Raw genomic sequence first — 21,679 nt, 5'->3', positions numbered from 1 at the left:
AATTCTGGCCCATTGTGTGTTTCTAGTTCAGGAGTCCAGGTATCGCTCTCTCTCACTCCCTCAACCTTGTTGACCATGAGATGGAGATAACAGCCATTCCTCATCACATCTTGGATGCATAAGTGCATGTAGCAGAGTGGTAAATAGCTAACAGGTTGGTAATAGCAGTAGTGGTATATAGCTAGTAGGACATGTGAATACATTGAGGGTTGGTATGGACTCCTATGGATAGGAGATCCCAGTCCTTTCCCGTAGACCTCACTAGCCTGTCCCTCTCATGGGTGTTGGGTATAGGGATGCGACCAAGATCCTTGCCCTGGTGACCTGCTTATGGTGACCTTGGGGAAGCTTCTGTTCCCATGAGACCAGCTTCCAGTACTGCTGATGACTACAGTGAGGTAGTGTGGGATTTTCACCTTGAATATTTAGGGAATTGGGTTTGGGGACATGGAGATGCATTTATTTTCTTCTACTGAAAATGACTCAGCAACAGACTGATGGTCTTCTTAAGGGTTTGGTGGGATCCTGCTATTTCTGGTGACCACTGGGTGTTCAGCAAGTGCTGAACAGGCCAAGCTGGAGGAACAGATTACATGAAGCAGATTGTGTGATGGCTAGACAAAGGCTTTTCAGTCTGAACACAGCTGAAGATATGGTAAATTTAAGTCTATAAAGTGTGTGGATGATGTGGAGAATAAGAACGGGGCACAGTTGTTTGCTGTCTGTTCCAAAGCCAGAGCTGGAAAATGTCAGATGGAAGTTGGAGGAGGTGTTTCAGAAGAAGAGAAAGTGGATCATCACGTATTGCATGGTTAAACCACAGAAATCCTTGCCACAGGACAAGCAAAAGTAAATGTGATCATAAAAGGAACTGAAAAAAAACTGTATAAGTCTTGGGACTGTTTGAAGATGGGCCTTTGGCCGAGCATCAGGTCTCCTCTGGCCTGGTGTTGTCATTTGTTGGTATGGACATGCAACTGCTGGTAGTTGGAGATATATATTGTCCCATGATCAGTTTGAGCATTTCAGATCTTCCTCAGTTCCCTTTGGGAAGATGTGAACTCAATTTGACTCGTGCTGCCCCGGGTGAGCTTCATCTAGGCTTTGAGTGAGCACAGGGGATGTGTGACCTCATGAGAGCCCTTCCAGTCTCTTGCTGGGGTTTGTGTAGCACTGCGTATGTAATGGACCAGATGGGAAGGAATAGAAGAGGGAAAGCAGCAGATGTGCTACAGCGATAAGCTAGCTGACCTACTGAGGATTTTTCCTCCTTTTTTTCTGCTCTTTTGCACTGTTGCTTGCATACACCAAAGAGAATCTCAGACGGACACGAAGAACAAGTACCTGTCTTTATCCATCCCCCACATCCTGGGTCACATTCTGTGGTTGTGAAGCATCAGTCCTCTGCATCAGGATCCTTCAGTGCACTCGTGCCGGGGTACAGTGCCCCTCCACAGGCAGCTGGCACATGGGATACAGCTCATGGAAGAAGCACAGCTGGGATTTTCCTCCTCCTTGTTGTCCTTGGCCACTGTGAAATCCCCTGGAGCTATTGGCAACCTGCATAACTTGCAGCAGCTTTCCTAATAGCTCTGGGGATCTTGTTTTAGCGTAGTAGTGTGTCCAAGATAACAGGAGGATTTTGTCCAGCACAGTGGGCTCAGCTGGAGAGGGATGTGGGGAGTCTCTGCAAGCAGGAGCTGCATCACAGCCTGGGACGCAAACCAGCAGTGTGTTTTCTGCTTTGAGAGAAAAGCTGCTTTCATGGGAGAGGGGTAGGAATATAACAGAAGCTATTTTTCCTCCCCAACATTTAAAAACTTTGTCTTTTCTGAACTGACATAGAAGCATTGTTCTTTTGTCACTGCGCTCTTAGCAAGATGCTTCCCAGATCCTCTTTCTCCTAGGGTGGTTTCATAGCAAGCTTCTCAGTTAAGCTGTGCAGGTGTTGGAACGCGGACCTTGAGCTGTCCCTTCCCAGAGGAGAGGAGTTACACGCCTCTAGAAGAGCCCAGTGGAGCACATTTCTGAACCTGCTCCCTTGCTTGATTTTAGGAGTTGTCTTGCAGTTGTTTTAAGCAAGGGATTAGTGCTGGAGCCTTTTTCTTCTTGCAGTCGGTTTCTTCGTGCTGGGAATCTAGACTAGGGACTAGGTTTATTTTGAATTTAATTATATATTTAATAGCAAAGCTGCCAAGAGCTGTCAGGTGCATTTTTTCTTTATTATATTTCTTATGACTCTAAATAGATTAATATTTGCAAGAAATACTTCCAGAGTAATTTTGTTAAACAGCTTCGTTATTGCCATGGGAAATTCAATGCCATTTTAATCCGAGACCAGTTCCACATTGCAGTCTGGCTAGACTATGAGTTTGAGAAGTAGACACTGTGCGAGTATCGTGTCTGTGGTGTATGTTGTGATGATACACTGAACCTGCTGCTGCAATTCGGCACGTACCACCTAAATGTCTATGCTGATGTCTAGCGTTTGCACTTTATTAGTTAATAGTTGATGATAATGAATAAAATCCTCTCTTTGCACTATTAAAAGCAAGACAGGCAGTGCATACAGGTGAGCAATACAATAAAAGCAGCTGAAAAGGATGAGCTGCGCAAGAGCTGAAGCTACGTCAGCCCCTCTTTTATTAAAACTTTAGCTGTAGTGTTTAATTTAGCAGTTAGTTGCTCCTCCCTCAGCAACCTGAGACAGCAAATGAAGTGTGCACGTAGCAGACCTGTGTGGCAGTCCTCAAAGCCTGCTGTCAGATTGATTACTTAAAGTGCATTTGAAATCAAGTGCTGTACAGTCAGCTCTAGACCATTTTGCAGTCATTTTTCATGTGCCAGTAAGTAAAACCACACAGAATAATACAGCCACTTGAAAATGGGGAAGCTGCTCAGTCTTGTAAATCCAGGACCTCTCCATCTCTTCCCTCTGCCCTTGACTGCAACGCAATCATCGTGACATAAATAAACAACCGCAGCGATATAATGGAATTACATGAGGGCTGCTGTTGTGAGTGCTGTACAAATACTTGGAGGAGCTGAGTTCAAAGCTGAAACAGAGCAGAGGTTGAATTGAGTTCCTTTTTCTTTTTATCTGTTGGGAGACGAGGAAAGAAAACAAGTCCAGCTGTGTTTGTAAAAGCTTCACGGAGTTGCATGCCTGTTTGCATGGTGGTGGAGTGGCAGACACCCACCTGTTGGCTTTTTCTGAGGCTTTTGCTTCCATCCCCTCCTGAGGCAGCTGTGGGGTTTGTTGAGCAGTAAGCTGCTGGTCTAGAGGTCTGGATGACCTGTGCTATTCAGTGCTTGGGAGCACCCAGGGTGTGCTCTCAGCCACCCTGCAGTGGCAGGTGCAGCTGCAAGGCAGCAGGAAGGAACACAGCACGGCTCGGATAGCTGCTCCCTTGCAATTCACACCAGAGTTTCAATCCAAATGATCTCAGGACAAGGAACTGTGCTCCTTGCCCTCACTGCTTGCTGCCCCTGCCTGCATTCCAGGTGAGTCTCCTTGGAGGCTGGCAGATTCGCTTGTGGGATGCAGCCGCCAGGGTCCTCGTCTTGAGACCCTATGGCAGAAGAATGTACCCTATACCTGAACTCCAAAATCGGTCCTGTCTCCTGGTCCTTGTATGTGCAAACCCTACGGCTCTGGTCCTACTCGCACTGTGGTCAAGGAGGATGAGGATTTCAGCCAAGTCAAGCCACCTTCAGGCTGAGTTGTGGTAGAGAGAGGGATGCAGGGAGATAAGAAACCAACTTTAGACTATCTATATTGAACTACTTGTCAGGAGGCGTGTTTCCACTTTGTTTCCTGGAGTTTCCTCTGTTTGTGGAGGAAAATGTCCCGAATTGCTGGGTGGGCAGCACGTGCTCTACAGGGATGGGACACACAGAGAAAGAAGGAGAACCAGAGAAAGAGGTTGCTTTTTGTGATCTGTTCCGCATTCAAAATGGTTTCCTATAATGCTGTATCTTCCTGCAGAGGGCTTTGAAGAGTTATTTACCCAAAGAAAGTTTACCAAGATTATGAGCTGTTCATGCAGGGCTGGAAGAGGCAGATGTGAACATGGGAGTTGAAAGCCCTTTCCAGAACTCTTCTAGGCTTGGAGAAAGAGAGGCATCAAATGGCTCTTCCAGTGCTGGGCTGAAAGAACAGCAGACAAGAAAAGAGAGGCTTTCTTTCGTCTCCCCACTGCCCACTGCCTGAAGGCCACCACTTGTATCAGATCCAGATGGAAGACAAAGTTCTTTCCATGATTTTTTTTTCCTTATCGGCTCTTGCTTCACCTTTCGTTACATTCAGCTTCTCGTTTCTTATCTAGTTCCTTGCATGAATAAGATATGCCATGTATTTCCCTGGCATGTCTACCTACTATAAATACTCTCATCCTCCTGGGGAGAGAGAATATGGAATATATGTGTGTATCTATATTCTATATGCATCTAGGATCCTAAATGCCATTTTTCCAATATTGTGTCTTTAATAGGAATCCACTGATTAGGTGCATAAAAGGCTACAGAAGATGACAGTTTCACTGTGCTCAGTTTTAATACAAAGAGTACTACGGTTGCTAAGAGACTGATATTTCAAGTTTGGAAATCTTCATCCACACTAGATATATTATCTTGGCAAATTGGACTTTCTGAGTTGGCAGCAAATGGAAAAGAGTAACTTTTAAAAATAGAGATAATTTAGATGACGTCAAAGACATCTGGTGTCCTTTTCTAGAAATGTGAGACTGATCTATTTTGCTTATGTGTATAAATCACACTGCACCCAGTGTGAGGTTTTACTTATGCTTACATTTAAGTCTGATTTATTAATAAAATTCCCTTTGTGTTTAGGATATTTCGCCAGGTATATTTTAATTACGTTCACTTTATATTTATAGCAGATAGTACCTGTCTTTGCTGTGTATCTTGGAGAACCTCAGCTTTTTGCCTCTGTGTGAAGCAGGATCTCATAGTGCCCAGAAACACCCACCAGGCTCCACAGTGACTCAGAGAGGACAGTCACTTATTTACCTTGCTGATAAATTTGCTCCCCCTTCCACGTATGGGTGCTGGTGGTGCATACTGGGAGCAGTGCGGCTGCAGACTTTATTACCACCTTGCTAATGGGCTGCCTCGCTCATCCCAATTCCCACCCTGAATTGGTGGGCGCAGAGAAAGGGGGGAGGTGTGTCTAGGATTAATCATGCCTTGTCATCCCTAATGCATTTTAGGTCTTGGGAAGTGGCAGTGTTCCTGAATGGCAAGGAGGCTTTGAATGACAGCTGGGAATCAGCTAGGGACTCTCTCATGCTGTGCATAACAGGCAGTGGAGAAGAAACGAGGGAACTGGGAGAAGAGCTGAAATGGGCAGCACAAGGCTGACGTGAGAGAAAGGGAATAAATTATAAATTGCTCGGAGACAGAGGGTGGGAAGAGATGGCACCGGGTTGCTGAGGGGAAAGGATTACACTTGCATAGTGAACGCAAGGGAGAGGAGAGATAGGAAGCGAAGCAGCCTGGTGAAGGAAGAGCACTCCAAGAGCCCAGCTGGGATGTACGTGAGGAGAGTGATCTAGGGAGGATGAGCAAGAAGAGGCTCAAACATCTGCTGGAGAATTTTCCAGCTGTGTTCTGGTAGCATCTTTTCTAGGGATTCATACAGGTGCCGCAGTTGAAGTCACATAGATAACGTGTAGTGGCCTTTATAGAATCATAGAATCACTAGGTTGGAAAGGACCCACTGGATCATCGAGTCCAACCATTCCTATCAATCACTAAACCATGTCCCTGAGCACCTCATCCACCTGTCTTTTGAACACCTCCAAGGAAGGTGACTCGACCCTGGGCTTATCATCTTTGTGCTCTGGCTTGTGAAAATCTGGCTTGAGGAAATCTGATCTCCCACTTCAGGTGTTGTCCTGCCTCCCATACACAGATGGATGGCTGGGCATAAATTTATTTCCTCCCAAGTAGACCTTAAGCTGGACTTCTCCATGGACAGAAGGAACACTTTTGAATTTTAATGTCATCTCTGAAAGGCAGTTTGTAGCCTATGCACTTGATTATATGTTCAGGTTACAAGATTTTGTGTTATTTTTAGAAATGTTCGTTTGTTCTAAGGACCAGGAGATAGAGAAATAGCCGCAGAAACGTGAACAAGTGATATATTTTTAAAGTATCAAGTGAACATAGAGTGAAATGATGATAAAGGCAGGTTATATGCTTTTTTCAAGCTTAGACAATGCACTGTAATTGTATGTCAGAAGTCATTCAGGCTTGATATCACGCCAGCTAATTAAACCATCCTCTCTGAAGAGACTTACTGTACTTTCAGCTTTTGCTGTTTCGTTCTCAGGAACAAAAGAGCTCTGAAGGCAGTTCTTGTATTCAGTGCTCACGTTGGCATTAGTTTGGATGGGAACCAACACATGGGAAATGGGAGCTATGATCAAATCCTCATCCGGTTTGGCTGGTCTGAACCAGGTGTATTTCCACCATAGGTGGTGGAAGGGAGAGAGGGGCTGTATGCCGTCCTGTAATTTGTGTGTGTCTGCTGTCACCCATTTCATAGAATCATAGAATCACCTGGTTGGAAAAGACCCACCGGATCACCAAGTCCAACCGTTCCTATCAAACACTAACCCATATCCCTCAGCACCTCATCCACCCATCCCTTAAACCCCTCCAGGGAAGGTGACTCAACCCCCTCCCTGGGCAGCCTCTGCCAGTTCCCAATGACCCTTTCTGTGAAAAATTTTTTCCTAATGTCCAGCCTAAACCTCCCTGATGGAGCTTGAGGCCATTCCCTCTCGTCCTGTCCCCTGTCCCTTGGGAGAAGAGCCCAGCTCCCTCCTCTCCACAATCTCCTTTCAGGTAGTTGTAGAGAGCAATGAGGTCTCCCCTCAGCCTCCTCTTCTCCTGGGTAAACAACCCCAGCTCTCTCAGCTGTTCCTCATAAGCCCTGTTCTCCCGCCCCTTCACCAGCTTTTTTTTTCTGATGGCTTCTCTCCATTTAAATTTCCCTTGATCCATGAGATGTGAACCCTGCTGTAGTTTTTGTTTCTCCTGAGTAACCTCCTTGGCTGTCTTATCATTATGTTCCTTCCATGTATGTCGCAGGACACAGTTCATAGATCGGTGAAGGTGCAGGAAGGAGGCAGTACAGGCTGCTAGTTAGTGGTGAGGAGCCACGTCACAGCTTGAAGGACCCGCATCTTGGACAGTGGGCTCACCCTGTCAGGTAAGAGAGCAGCTCTTGCAGACAAGGGAAGGAACATCTCTTTCTGTTCCCAACATCTCATTTCTCCTTTTGGTGATATTCTTCCCATAACTTATTAAATGCCTGAAATGTTTAATTAACGGCAAAGCAAACTATTAGTAACAGCCAGAAATGAGCTCCTCAGATCACTTGTGATCTGGTGGATGGTGTCCTGTAGGTTGGCTGAAGGATACTGCTGGAGGAGCTGTGGCCAAGAGGAAATAAAGATTTCTCCAAGCCTCTAGGATTTTCTTTCTCAGGCATGCAGTTTTAGCTTTCAGTGCACAGACCATGGTGGTGTAAACTGCTGAGTTTACTCTCAGATTTGGAAAACAAGAGCTGTTTCTAAAGTAATTCAGCCTTTTCTGGGACTTATTGTGACCTCACCCAACATAGGATGTCTCCATGGTGTGTACAGTGGGTGCAACCTGGCACCTGGAGGAAGAGGTCACAGGTATCACAGTGCCAGCCTCCCAAGAGGAGAAGGCTGACTATGCACCATGCTCTCCTGTGAGCACTGGATGGAAAAAAATGATGTATTTTTATGAAAGCAAAGAGGGAGAAGGTATCCACTGAGAGCCCTTGTAGCCTTTTCTGCAGCCAGGAGAGACTGCTTCAGCTCAGTGATTGAACTGGCTGAGGAGGTCTGGATTCCCTGCACCCTGCATTGAGCTTGCTCTGCAGAGTAAAATGGATGTTTAAACCCTAAAATATACATTGTTTTGAAAAAAATGTGTTTCACTGCAGCAGCCAGAAGAGACAAACACTTACTGGACTTTATCACCCGTTGGTGTTGGCTTCCTCAAAGCTTAAATTTCTCAAGCCTTAGAGTAGGCTCTATGGAGGGAGCAAAATACTGATTCCACCATCATATGGGTTCCACTGTCAGAAGTGGGATGGGGAGGTTGGTAGAGCTGGGTATGTCTTGGGAGCATCACTCTTGGGTCTGACAGATGAACTTTGGTGAATGTGAATGGCTTCAGAGAGGGTTAAACCTTGGAGAAACAGAGCAAGGTCACTCTGCTAGTGGCTGCCCTCACCCAAACAGATCTGCTGATCTGCAAGGACTGAAATGATTAGATTGACTTTTTTTGGTGTCCTGGTCCAAGCAGTCAATACTAGTAAAGGGCCTGAATCTCATTTCTCTTCCATCGTGCCAGTAACGTTTCTCTTCATTTCATCGGAAAAGGAGTCGCCAATCTTATTCCTGTGTTTGGGACAAAGGAAATGAAAATAAAGAAATTCTTCAACATTGTTTAAGCAGGCTTTAAAGTCCATGAGTAAATAAATCCCTTTTAAAAGCTGTGTTGTCCATGCCTGCCTCCAACATGTATTTTACAATTGAATTCTCAAGGACTGCTTTCAGGTACACAACACAGAAGAAGTAAAGAGTTTTATTCTTAGGATGCTTAATTTTTATGTGCCTTTCATATGTAGAAGCTGTACTTTCATTTAAATAACCAGACAGGAAAGAAATGCAAATATTTCAATTGCTCTCCTGGAGGGTTTGGAAGATGCAGGGTTTCTAATGCAGCATTTTCCTGTTTTCTGCAATAAGATAAGCATAGTAAAAAAGAAAACCAGAAAAGTTTCTTCTACACCTATTATTATGCACTTTATAAGTAAAAACTCCCTCTGGATATGCAGGTAAAGTCTTTCACATCTTGAAGGTCTTGAGCAAGTCTGTCATATGTCAGTGACCTGGCAAGTTTCACCTGTAGAAGCCTTTCTTGTTATTCTTTGCACCCCTTGCCAAGTTCAGCTCCAGCCATGCCTTGGTCTTCCTGACCCTACACTACTACCCCTACACAACTGGGACTTTTCGAGGTTAACTTAGCAATAAATACTCTGAAAATTATTTTTATTTTCCTTCCAGTTGCAGCCTTTTGGGCCATAGCCCACCCCAGCAGACTATGAGCTGAGGGAGCACCTCTGGGATTTTTGGACAGGATTTAGGAAGGAAGTTTGTTTCAGTTTCTCCTTGACCTCAGCAGCAACTCCCTTGACTTTGCAGACGTGCTTAGGAGCAAATTTTCAGCTACTTGATGAGTATCTATGGGCAGCCTGAGTAGGCAGAGCTCCTGTTATGGTTTGTGTATGGCAGCCTGGGAGCCCTGGTCTTGCACAACACCATATCTGTGAGATAACAGACTGGGGTTAGCAAATGCAGAATAATAGAGCATGTCCTGTATTGCCAGGACATGTGGCTGGATGCTGCCAAGAGATAAAGACCACAGCAATTTCCATTCCCCTCAAATGGATCTTAATACAGGATCAGAATAACTTCTGTTATAGAAGTTATTCAGCCAGAGAGAACAAAGAAATCTCAGATAATGCAGCTCTAGGGGGAAGATTCAGATTTTTTAGTGATTTGCAATGAGTTTTCTGCTATCTGCATAAGGAAATGCTTTGGAATTGCTAAAAAAAATACTCTGAAGCTGTATCCATTTTGCATCCAGGCTGCAAGTGTTGCTGTGGTGTGTGTTGGTGCTTCCTGTCCCTAAACGAGTATGTTCTGATGATGCTTTGCAGTCACATTGGGAAAAGCTTTCTCAAATTGCTTTATACTTTGTAAACCAATAAAGTTGGACCAAAAAGTATGGAGGAAGCTGGGGAGCTCAAGCTGATTGTAATTTTTCCAGTGGAAACATTTTCCATCAGAAAAATGTAGATTTGATTACATTCCCTGTTGACAATGGCCTTTTCAACTGAAAATAACAGAGAAGCTTCATTTCAGTAATGCTGCAATATTTCGTTTTGAATTTACAATTTCACTTTTTAAAATATTCAGTAACACCAGCATGAAATATTGGGACTTCACTGCAGCGAAGCCTTTTCTGGAAACAGTTGCTGAACGGGAATGATAGATGGACTTTGGTTTTGTTACACTGCAAAGCCACTGGAAGAAAAGCAAACCAAAGGGCAGGTGATTGCAGTCTTTTCCTCACTTTTCTTTTGGCTGGACTATTTGGAATTAACTCTTCTGGTCCATCGTGGTTTGATCGCGGCTGCCGAAAGGCTGAGGAAGAGGCAGCGCGCAGCCCAGCTGCCCAAAACCCAACCAAGCGCAGGATTGTAATTTACCACCTGGCAGAACTCACGCTTCGGGCAGTGCCTCCATCGCATCCCTTCTGCCTGCATCCAGGCAGCTCTGTTGACGTTCTCCTTTCCCTTTCTCCTGCGATGAGCTCTCTGTCTGCATTACCGATGCTTCGAACACTTGGTTTTATCTCATCTTCAAAGCAGCTGCCTTTATCCAGCGTGATTCTGAGTCTGTTTGGGCAACTAAGGGATTTTCAAGTGTAATTAACAGATGTCAACGGAGGTGGTGGAGCATTGGTGCTTCAGAGTTCAGGTAATGAGGAGCAAGGGGTATAGCCTGGCTCTTTCGTCAGGGCGTGACTAATTTCTCAGGAATTTGTGGACATACAAAGATCACCTTGTGGTAAAAAGTCTCAATAGAGTCTGGAGACTATAGCGATTGTTGGCCAGAGAAGATAAAAAGGTTCCCATTTTTGCTGTGCAACTGCAAGTGAAAATAAGGGGGAAAAATTGGCCCAAATCAAGGGAAAAATAAGAATTGAATTCACTGTGTTTGAATTTCTGTGAATAAACAGCAGAAATTACAATTTATCTCTGGCACTCAGACTGAGGCAGCGTTTCTGGCTTTATTCAATGCTTCCCAGAAAGTTTCATTTCAAAATTGAGCTAGCTCTGCAGTTTTCCTCCTTTTGAAGAAGAATTGTTGTTTATAGGATGAAACTCACATTCCTGAGCCTTGAAATGGTGAATAAGGAAACCTGGAGAGGGTGTGTTGTGTCAGATTTGTTTTGCTGAGCTCCTGTTCACGAGATGTGCTCTCAATAAGGTAGTTTAAACACTTTTGCTTTTAAGGGTGAAAACTGTCTTCTTCTGGGTTGGAGTAGATTCTGGGATTTGGGAACAGAAAATGCACAGGAACTGAAAACGTTGAACTGAAAAGCATGAAATCATCGGTATGTCGTGTTCTTTCCCAGGGGCAGTCTCTTTAGAGATGGTGATTTTGGACAAACAAGAAATAGGAATAAATTCAAGGGCCAGGTGGTAAATCTGCTAAGTGGAAAAAGATTAGGGGGATGCTGAATGCCCTGCTCCCAACCCACCTAGAGAAGTGAAAGAGCAGTGAGCAGTATCTCACCATGGACTTAGAGCGGTGGGGGCTCATCTAGTAAGTCCTGAGCAGCCACTACCAGGGACTGAGATGCTAATGTGGTCCTTAGTATAACTGCAGTAAGGACATATTAAGTTAGGTTTAATGTCCCACTGGGTAGCCACGTGGAATTTAATTAAAGGCAGAGGGACTGAGAAAGCAATTGAACTCCAGTAAAACTTGCCGCAGGTACTGCCTGTCCTGACTCGAGGGTAGTTTTGCGATTGGAAGAAGGATGCCAAGGATGTCTTTGTCAGAGCCAACTCTCCGGGTTTTTGAGGTACTTGTAACAAATGGGTCTCTGCGTGGCTGTTCTGAGGACATTATTCTAAGTGGCGGGTACTGACGTTTGAATATGGGGCAGTAAATTTCCAACAGAGAGTGCTCAAAGTCTAATTAAGCCACCTGCACAAAGTCTAGGGAAAGAGCTAAAATGATGGGAGAGGTTATATTTCCTCCGTAGTTACTGCCAGGCAAGACTGCAGACTGTAACTCTCATTTTGGTAAGAAATGTATGAATGCTGTTCTAGCAGTAAATCAGTACAGAATGCAAATTACAGATATTTAAAAAAAACCCCAAAAGATAGGCAGCCATTATCTCAACCATTAATGTAAGTTGACCCTAAGCAATCTTGAATTGAATAACTCTTGTTCTCTGAGATGCTCCAGGGTAGAATCTTAAGTTCATTTCTTATTTATGTCCAGCAAATGTTTCACTTCTGTTGATGAATTGGCTATTGCTGTCAATAAACTAAATCAGCAGCTCCCAAATAGTATAGGTTTATGTCTAGGCAGCTTAAGAAAAATGTTGTGTGGTTGAACAATTCTCCACATGGTTCAGTGGGTCCCAGGAGAATACCTCCTGTGCATGAGGTTCTTTTGGAGCAAAAATGGTTTGTGCCTGTTCTATGTAGAGGATGAGGGAAGGACGAAATTTGTTTCTTAATCATCTAGTGGAAGAGGAGATTGAGGTTTTGTTGGAAAACAACAGAAATCTGTTCTCTCCTTATTCACCTTTTTGATAGCACGTTTTTTATGTTGTGAACAGGAGTTATAGTACGCATCTTAAATTTATCTGCTTTCATAATGGTGATCTTCCTTCATTGTTAGGAGTTACTTTCCTCCTCTCCCCCTCCTTTTTCCTCTCCCTCTCCTTTTCCTTTTCCATGAAGCCTGACTAAAGAATTTTTACTCTACTTTGAACATCCACTTCTATGACATTCCCAGAAAGCCTTCCACCTTAGTAAGAGTCCTATCACAGAGACCAGAGCTAGAGAGGGCCAACCAGTGCACAAGGACAGAAGTGACTTTCACCAGCAGCCTGCAGCTGGCCGAGATGCTACTGTGTGGAGATAAACAGGCATGAGCCTCTGGGGCTGTTTGTTAGGCTCAACAATCCATGCCAGGAAAAGAACAAAAGAAGCGCGAGAGGAGACTTTGCAGGTCTTGTAGAACTCTCTGAATTTACGTGTTTTGCATCAATCTGTGTGTTTGGAGGTACATAGCCCTCTCCTCTCTCTTAGCTGCAGAGTTTTGTGTGTGGAACAAGTCAAAAGAAGGGTGAACCCGATGGTTGCTTTGAATACCTTGTGTCAGGAGACCAATGTGCCCTCTGGAAATGGCCTGAGGTGCAGCACTGGCTCTACAACCACCTCCTGCAGAATGACAGTGATATGCAGTGGAGTCTTGCACAGAATGCTGAGACCTTTAAAAGACGCTTTCCATCCAATTAATAGTAATGAGACATTTGCTTCTGCAGCCAACACCCAATGCTGCTGTTTGTAATGACTTGTTTGATTGTGGATTCTCAAAAAAAGACCCGTGTTATGAACCATTTGGTTGAGAGAGTGGAACCACAGAGCCAAGGATGCAGCAATATATCAGGATGACCAGAGATCTGAACAACATTTTCAAATGAGGATTGACAGATGATGAACCTCAGTACGTGAACCGTCATGTAAGAATTAACATAAAATCACCTTGGATTTTTTGCTGACTGCTGCAATGTACACTATTACACTTGGAGGAAAAATTTTCTTAGCTTGCAGAGGAGTAGGGGCAGGAGCTGGTTGAGTTCCCTGCAGCTGGTTCCTACTGCTAGAGGTGACTTGGTCACAGAAAGCAAAGCTGCCCGGAATGGCTGAAGCCCGTTTTGAAATGCTGCGGTTGTTGCTCACCTCTGAAACTTTCTTCTAATTGTCAAGCTAAATATGCTCCTAGCCCTTTGTTCTTAGACCAATATGACTCTTGTGCTGAAATAGCTTTTCTCTGTCCCTGGGATGTCCCTTCCATCTCCCTGCCCTCCTCAGCACATTGCAGGTGGAACTCAAGGCAACTCCATGAGCAAGCCCTGCTCTTCTCTAGCAGCCTGGCCACTTGCATCCTCTCCAACCTCCTCCTCACTTCTTTCATTCTGAATTCATTCCTTGCCGCTCGGGGCCTGCCTGTACCCTTCTCAGGCCTTGGAAACTTGATTATTCTTCATCATGTAACGGTGAGGGCCACAGCACAGCATCTCCAACCCCAAGCATCCTTTTGTTGGCGTCGGGAGGAGCCGAAGGAGAGTGCTGCTTGTCTCCTGGATTAAGTTCTGGCCATGGTAGGGAAATTTATGGGGAAGAGTGGAAGCTGTTATTTTGCCAAATTCTTCTGACAGCTGGCTTTCAGCACGGCGCTTCTCTGCTGGCTCCGTGCGAAGCTGCAGGGCTCGTGCAACCACACGCTGCTCAGCACGCGCTGCCCGCAGAAGGGCTGCAGACGCATTTACAGAGCAGCCTTGTGCAAAGGCGTTTGACTGCTGCTGTCCAGACCAGCCTGCCCTTGGAGGAAATATCCTCAAGTATTCCTGATCCAGCCCCTGTGTCCCTTGCACTGAAAGCTTCCATTTAAAGGAGTATCTAATAGCAGCGGATAGCCTTTATGTTGTGCATTTATATGGTAATAGGGTGTTCCTGCAGGTTACTTGGCAAGCTTTGAATGTGTTTGGGAACATAACCACAGGAAATGTCATTCCCACAAATTATTTTTTCCTGGGGAATAAAAAAAACATCTGCCAAATTATGTATGAAAAAGTCCCTCTAAGGGAAAACAAGATGAGGCACTTAGTTTTGAGGCAGACCTTTCTGAGCTGAGACACTTTGTCAAGTTGACTAGCACTGGTTTGCTTTACTCGATCAACATAAGTGTGTCTATCCAAACCGTCGTGGCCCCTATTAAACCTGGGTGTTTATGCCCCTTTTCCACCTCTGTGTCTTTAGTGATGCTGTCAGGACTTACTGCTTGAGACTTGGCAAGATAGAATCATAGATACCTGGCTGTTCAGGTAGATGTGGCTCCAGTTGCAGTGAAAGAGTTTGATCTGGGGACACTGAACTGTTTTGCTAAGATTGAGAATAGCCAAGTGAAATATTTTGACACTTCCAACTGGAATATGCTGGGGGGGGGGCTGGGGTTGGTGTTTCCATTAGAAGAAAAAATGTAGTTATTTTGACACTTTGTTACAATTTGCAGCAAAAAATTCAGCATAAGAATAGCAGATGGAGGGATGGAAATTTCCATTTTTTTAAACAGACGTAGTAGTTACGAGATTCACTTAACAGTTCACTCAAGGACGTGTTGTTTGCAGCTTTTAGATCATTCAGTTTGTACTTTGGTGCCCAAACCTGCAATTAAGTGAATGAGATGACTTGCAAGATTTTGGGTGGTTGTATTTTTCCTCTCATCGTACTAATGAAAATAACCATATAGGGCTCTGATTGTAATTACGGTGCATATAGGGTGTGGTAGTTACAGTGTAATTACACAGTTTATTGTTGTGGTATTTGTACCCCAGTGAAATAACCTGAAACTATCTGCAGTGCCCCAGGGTAGCTCGTGGGCACCAGTGGCTCAGGCTGAATTTATTTCCCAGAGAAATGTGATTCATTCTTGTTAGGGAAGCAAAACAAGAAATAATAATGGTTGCCTCTAGTTACCAGTCAGAGGGAAATTGTCTGTAAATAAACCTGCTAGTGAACTTGGAGAGGCGATGAGCTGGAGAAGGGAGTGCAAGGTCAGGCCTGGGGCAGCAGTGGGCACAGAGAAGAGAAGGATCTTGAAGGGAAGGACTTGAGTGGGTGGATGAGGATGTTGTCTTTGGATGTTTCTGAATGCAGATGGAGAGCATTAACAACTTCATAGGCTGGGCGTCAGGTCCGACTCTGACAGTGGTCTTGCTTTGTGCCCTGCAGAAGGGTAATAAAAAAATCCATCCTTTTCTGTGGTTCTTCCTTTCTTTCTTTCCAGAAGGGTGTAGGGGGCAACTGGGTGGCCAAGTGCTCCAGAATAGGGAACCTGGAAGGTGCTGCTGTTAAATGCGAGGAAAGAGAGGGAATGAATTAAGAGCAAGCCCTTCCCATGCAGCTTTAGAATGCTCAACTAACTCTGAGAAATGAGTGTTGTGCTGTGCTCTCAGCTCCCGTGGAATATAAATCCTCCTCAGGGGAAAAACACTGAGCTAAACTTTCCTGAGAAATGTGCCTTCAAAGCCAGCTTCCCCTATCCACCTCAGCTCAGCTGGCTCTCAGGTGAGGGCCCTTCTGCTCTGAAATCTTGGCCCATTCATGCCGTGCTCCTTCATTCTTGCTGGACTTTTTATCCTGGCAACTCTTGTATCATTTGGGATTTTAATTAATGTCGCGTCTACTCCCTCTGAGACCAACAAAGGTGTTAGTTAGGCTGGGGCTGGAAGCTGAACTCTTCTCTCCCCTCGTTCACTTGAATGCTGCTCAGCATTAGGCATCATGTATGGTTCATCGACAGGGTCGCTTTGCAGCAGCCTTGCTTACTGGTACTGTTTGAATTAATTCTGGGAGGGAAATGGTTTAGTGCTGGCTGTCCTGTGTGCGTTTTTAGGTTGAAATCACCTTGTACAGAGGAGCAGTGTCACTGTTCCCAGGGGCTGCAGAGACTGGGGCTTGAAAAAGAGCACTCAGGTCTAGCCTGGGCTCCTTGAGAAGTCACATTCCCTGAGGCTTAGGCCAGTGCCATCATAGCAGAGTATGAATTTAGTACATATCAGTATAGATTAGAGTACTTGAGTATGTCTTATAGTATGTTTATCAACTTCCTATCAAAGAAGATACTATAGAGTGGAAAGGGGAATAAATATTGCTATTGGCTAACATCCCAAGGGAAGTGTAATCTGAATATATGTGCTCAGTTTGATGTGAAGGGCTGCTGCCAGCAAGCCTGGGCAAAGGGAAAGGCAGCTGCTGGGGCAGCATCACTTCGACACCAATTCTCCCTTGTATCTTTGCTCTTCCTTTTAAAGACAAGTCAGAGTTCTGCTTTTCTTGACATCCCTACGCAGAGCAGCTTCCAGCCAAAATGGAAGAGGTCTCAAAGTTTCTCCCAAGCCATGGCAATGTCTTCGTGGAGAGATTTACTCCATGGACCACATCTGCTCCCAGTTATGAGCCACGAGCATCAGTTGCCATGGTGACTTCTTTGAGAAAGTCATATGGGGAAAATGCTGATGTATTTTTAGCTGGGTAATGAAATTTAGCAGCTGGAAATAAAGGTGAGGGCCAGCAAGGGTGCCACAGGTTCATGAACTGCTGTTTGGGACCGGCTTTTCAGCAGTACCAGTGGGGAGAGCTGGTGGGGCTGCATTTATGGTGGTTGCTCAGCCGTGTGGCTCACACCTTGGATCATGTGCAGGACAACATCCGCGAGTACATCGGTCGAGAAGGAATCACTACAAAGAAAAGCAGAGAAGGAGGTGATGTTACATGTAAAAATAAAGAAGAGGCACTGGCTGAGGTCACAACTGCTTCATGTACAGTGTGTTCAACCTATAAATAACTTTTCAAATATACCTCTGAACAAGTGATATTTATAGAGTGATTGAAAAAGCTCCACTTGGTTTCAGGAGTTGATGTGTGAAAGATGTTTCAGACTTGGCCAAAAGTTCAGGTTTCTGAGAATTATGGAACAGAGCTGGGCCCTAAATGTGTGGGGTTTTCTCCTGTGATTGAGGCTCAAAGGTTGCAGTGCTGTAAAACGCCCCTTCTGAAATCAGTGTATCTGGAAAGGGTACTCGGCAGATGTTGGCATTCAGAGATCCTACAGTGGAGCTTCTGCACAGACGTAATTTATTCATGCAATTTGGATCAGTCTAACTCACGTGTGAACTTTTCTGAAGGTAGACTCATATTTTATTTTCTAAAATACTTTCTCAGCTCCCCGCAATATTTTTAGTTCTTTCATCTTCAGCTGTCAAGAGTTTATTTTAAAATTAATTGATTTCGATGTAATATTTACTGCACTTTAGCTTTCAGCACAGCATATGAAAATAGATTTCACTACAGCTGGCAATGTCTAATGGGATTCGTTCCTACTCCAAAGGCTCTTTGCATTATGTACCAATACTTCCAACTGAGCTTGCTTTGAAAGCCTCAGCATCTTTTCATATCACTGAGCTTACACCAGCTTGGGCTGGCAGGGAGACAAGGTGAAGCATTCAAGTTTAAAGAAGCCACAGTTGATGCAGAGCTGAACCTGAAATGTAGATATTATGGATCTGACCCAATATTCACTTGAACTAATAGGATCTTCCCTTTTCACACCAGTGGGCTGTTTGGCTGGGTTAAAAATTGATCATATCTCATTATAATGTCCACAGTTGTGGTGGAGATAAAGCAGACGGTCGCAAAGATGTGCTGGCTCTGGCACATCACCAGGGTATGACACAGGGCACAAAGCAGCACATGAGAATTGGAGCAAACCCTGCCAACACACTGGTGTTGTCAAGAGAGGTGCCGAGCTTTTGATGGGAGGTGATTGAGAAGCAGCCTATGAATTGTAAAGCTTTAAATAACCTGTTAGCAAAGATGTCACTGAAACCATTTCCCAGTGGGTTGTGATGCTCCCAACCTTTTCCTGAGGAAAAGATTGGCCCCACTGCAGGAGCTGGTGCCTCCTTTATGCCTGGGAGCAGAGAAGGGGGACGTACTGGGAGTCCACAGCAGGACCAAGAATATTTTCTCCTCTAAGGCTTAATGCCTAACCAGGGTTGGACAAACTTTTCCGATCTGATCGGTTTCATGATAGAGAATTTTTTAATTAGTTTGGGGTGTTTTCCCGAAAACAACAACCTGCTGAGTTTTCCCTCCCACCTCTCCAATGAAAGTATTTCATGTGAACATTAAACTCCTCTGAACACCGTTATAGTGGGCCCCAGTGTGTTGGTTTCCAATATATTCTCATTCTCACAGGAGGTATGATAAAGCATCCTGTGTTTTCCTCTCTACAACACGGCGCACAGACCATTTAACCAAAACTAAGAAATCTGCGCCTCTTTCCCCACCTCCAACCAAATCCTCTCAAGTAAACAGGCTCCCAGCTGGCTGAAATGTTAAGATTTCTCTGTTTCACAGCAGTTGAATCTGGGGAGCTCGGTGGTGGGGCTTCAAGTTGAGAGGTCTGAGCTGTCAAGGTGGTGGATGTGGGGTGGGGCGTCCTTTGCCGTGCTGCACGAGTGGAGAGCAGCTATTAAGGGCTGGAGCAAATTAAAAAGCAAAACAAAGTCAGATGTCAGAAGCTGTGTCAGGCTGAGGAAGAATGATGGAAGTGATTTCTTTGAGGCTATCAGCATTTTTATTGATCTGAGGGTGTTTATTGCTGTAAAACAGTTATAAATTAGGAAAAAGCTATGAAGAGGAGCGAGAGATGGAAATTGCCTGAGTGTGGTTTAAAATAGGTCCATCGCCATGTATGGGACAAGGGATAATGGGTACATCCAGGCTTTGGCTGCAGAGTTCCATAGTCTGCAGGGCAGAGAGTCGGCACCCAACCGTTCCTGTTCACATAGTTTTGTTGGAGAAAATCAGAGCTTGGTCTGCCTGTGTGACCTAAAGTAAATCTGCCTTGCAGATGTGCTCAGGGGCGTGAAGAAGGGCTGCTGGAGAAGTCCCTGGGGCTGGGGTTTGTTGTGCAGCCATATGCAGGGAGGCTTTACTGTAGCTTTGGATGGCTCACCCACGGTAATCCAGGGCAGATGCTGCAGGAAGAAACGGAATTCAATGTGTTATGAATAAATTATTTTGCACAGAATATTTAACACAGAAAACAGGCAGCATGAGTGTGGATGCTGTTGTATTTTTCAGTCTGCATGCAGAGGCAGATGTGCATGAGTGCACATCTACACATAGACATGTGTGTATGAGCATATAATGATTACACTGAGTTGCAACAATCAAATATGCATCATTAACACTAGAAAAGGCAATACATACTGATTCTGCGTCCCGTGCATTCAGATGCCTAGACCAGAGAGTTCTCCACCATAGTAACTCCTCTCTTTTGTTCTTCTCCTTTACAGAAATTCGTGAGGCTTTCCGGGTGCTGGACAGGGATGGGAATGGCTTTATATCCAAGCAGGAGCTGGGCATGGCAATGCGCTCTTTGGGATACATGCCCAGTGAGGTGGAGCTGGCGATTATCATGCAACGCCTTGACATGGATGGTAAGTTCTTGCTGTTGGATGTTACCGATGGAGGAGGGCTTTCCCAGTGCATTGCAGCTCATGATTTTGGGTCAGAGTTTACAGTCACCAAGGAAGGAGCGGGGAGGAAACCAAGAAATATTGCCTTTCATCACAGCAAGGAAAGGGCAGATAGCTGTGAGCCACCAGACTTCCATAGATAAATTCATCCCGTGCAAGGGAGATGGAGCATGTATTATTTGACCAGCTGACACGCTTGGGTGAAAATAGACCAGCTCTTGCAAACTTTCTGTGCAAAGTTACAAATGGTCCTTTAAAAGGCTGTTGCAACCTTTTGTTTCTGGACAGCATCTAGCCCAGTGATGCTTACTGGACACCCAACCAAGCAGAGCTGCCCAGTCCTGTGGCCTCACCGCTTCTTGCAAGTAAAAGATGCTGTGGGTGGGAGCTTTGCTGTGTCACAATGAAGTGTTGATAGTTTTTGAAAGAGAAGTTTAGAAGGGTGGAATGATTTTGAGAAAAGTCCTGCTGTGAGAGCTCATCACACAATTACTAAGAGGTAATAAAAGAAACAGAACCCACCATTAACTAGAAGAGAGAAATGCAGCATCAGGATGCTGGAGCCAGGGGGGACTTTTTAACTGCTGCAAAGCTACAATCAGAGCTGATCGCAACGAGCAGAGTGTCTTTAAAATGTCCTTGGTCAGAGCAGGAAGGGAGGCTTCTCTGATGCCTGAAATGTGCAGGGAATCTGGGATGTGGATCCAATCTTCTCCCTCCCTTCTGCAGGAGGCTGCAGCAGGGTGGAAACACTATGCAAAGTTAGATGAAACAATGCCAAACCAGAGTGCTGGAAGGCAGTCCTGGTCTGAATGGGGCTGCTTGGCAAGTTGATATGATGCCAGCATCTTTGGGGACACTGCTGAGGGCAGAGCTCTTGGGAGATGGTGGCAGTGGTAGCAAAGCTCTCCTACCTCCCTGGGGATATCTGAGTTGAATGCCTCCACGAGATGCACAGCAGTACAGCTATATTCATCAGGTCAGGGGAGGCAGGGAAGAGGCTGTCAGCCTGCTTGAGGGTGTTCAGCATCTCCCCTAGCGCAAGAAAAAGTAATGCAAAACCTGGTAGATAGAGAGGATCGGTTGTTGAAATGATCTCCTTTGTAAAAGAAAAGGAAAAAAAAAGAGTCATCTCTTTTAAAAGCATTCTCTCCAAAAATTATTGTTTGCACCTTGTTATGTTCTGCTGGCCGTTGCTAACAGATCAGGTAATTTCTTTTTAGGTTTTGCAAAGACCAGACTCAGCACAGTGCCATTTCATGGGGTCTTTTACTAAAACTCAGTGTTTTTTTGGAAAAAGAGTGTTGTGGACTTGGCTTCCAGTTTTGATTCATCTCCAGTTATTCCCTGACTCTCGGTCTCACAGACTTGAGACTTTGGCACTCCTTTGTATACACTCCTAGTGTGCAGGGACCTGTAATCAGAGAGGTGGAGTTAAAATATAGAGTAATGGGCTGCAGATGGAAGCTGTTAAATTCCTGTTTGAGACCTTTCGGAAAGCTTGATGTGTTTTCTGCAGAGACGGGAGATGATCCTCCATCTCCTCTAGCTCAACACATCCAACAGGTCCAAAGATACAGTCTGGTTGTGCTGAGTGGTTTTACTATTTTTATTGCTTGTTGTTGCAGTATTTTGAGCAGGGGGGTTTGAGGCTGAGCACAAATCTGTGCTATGTGAGGGTCAAATG

At 44.9% G+C, this 21,679-nt stretch overlaps 1 protein-coding gene across 2 annotated transcripts in view; it reads left to right on the top strand.

Moving 5' to 3' along the window:
* The window catches only part of CALN1 (calneuron 1), a 144,315-nt gene that overhangs the window by 59,269 nt on the left and 63,367 nt on the right, over positions 1-21,679 (top strand). For both annotated transcript variants that reach the window (XM_069874252.1, XM_069874251.1), the window contains one exon: positions 19,810-19,953. In XM_069874252.1, coding sequence (XP_069730353.1) covers positions 19,810-19,953 — 144 coding nt within the window. The remainder of the gene's footprint in view (positions 1-19,809; positions 19,954-21,679) is intronic.

This window comes from Phaenicophaeus curvirostris, chromosome 21, assembly GCF_032191515.1.
Source record: "Phaenicophaeus curvirostris isolate KB17595 chromosome 21, BPBGC_Pcur_1.0, whole genome shotgun sequence".
Lineage (NCBI taxonomy): Eukaryota > Metazoa > Chordata > Aves > Cuculiformes > Cuculidae > Phaenicophaeus > Phaenicophaeus curvirostris.
Note: the sequence above shows the minus strand (reverse complement) of the source record. Positions and strands in the feature narration are given on the sequence as shown.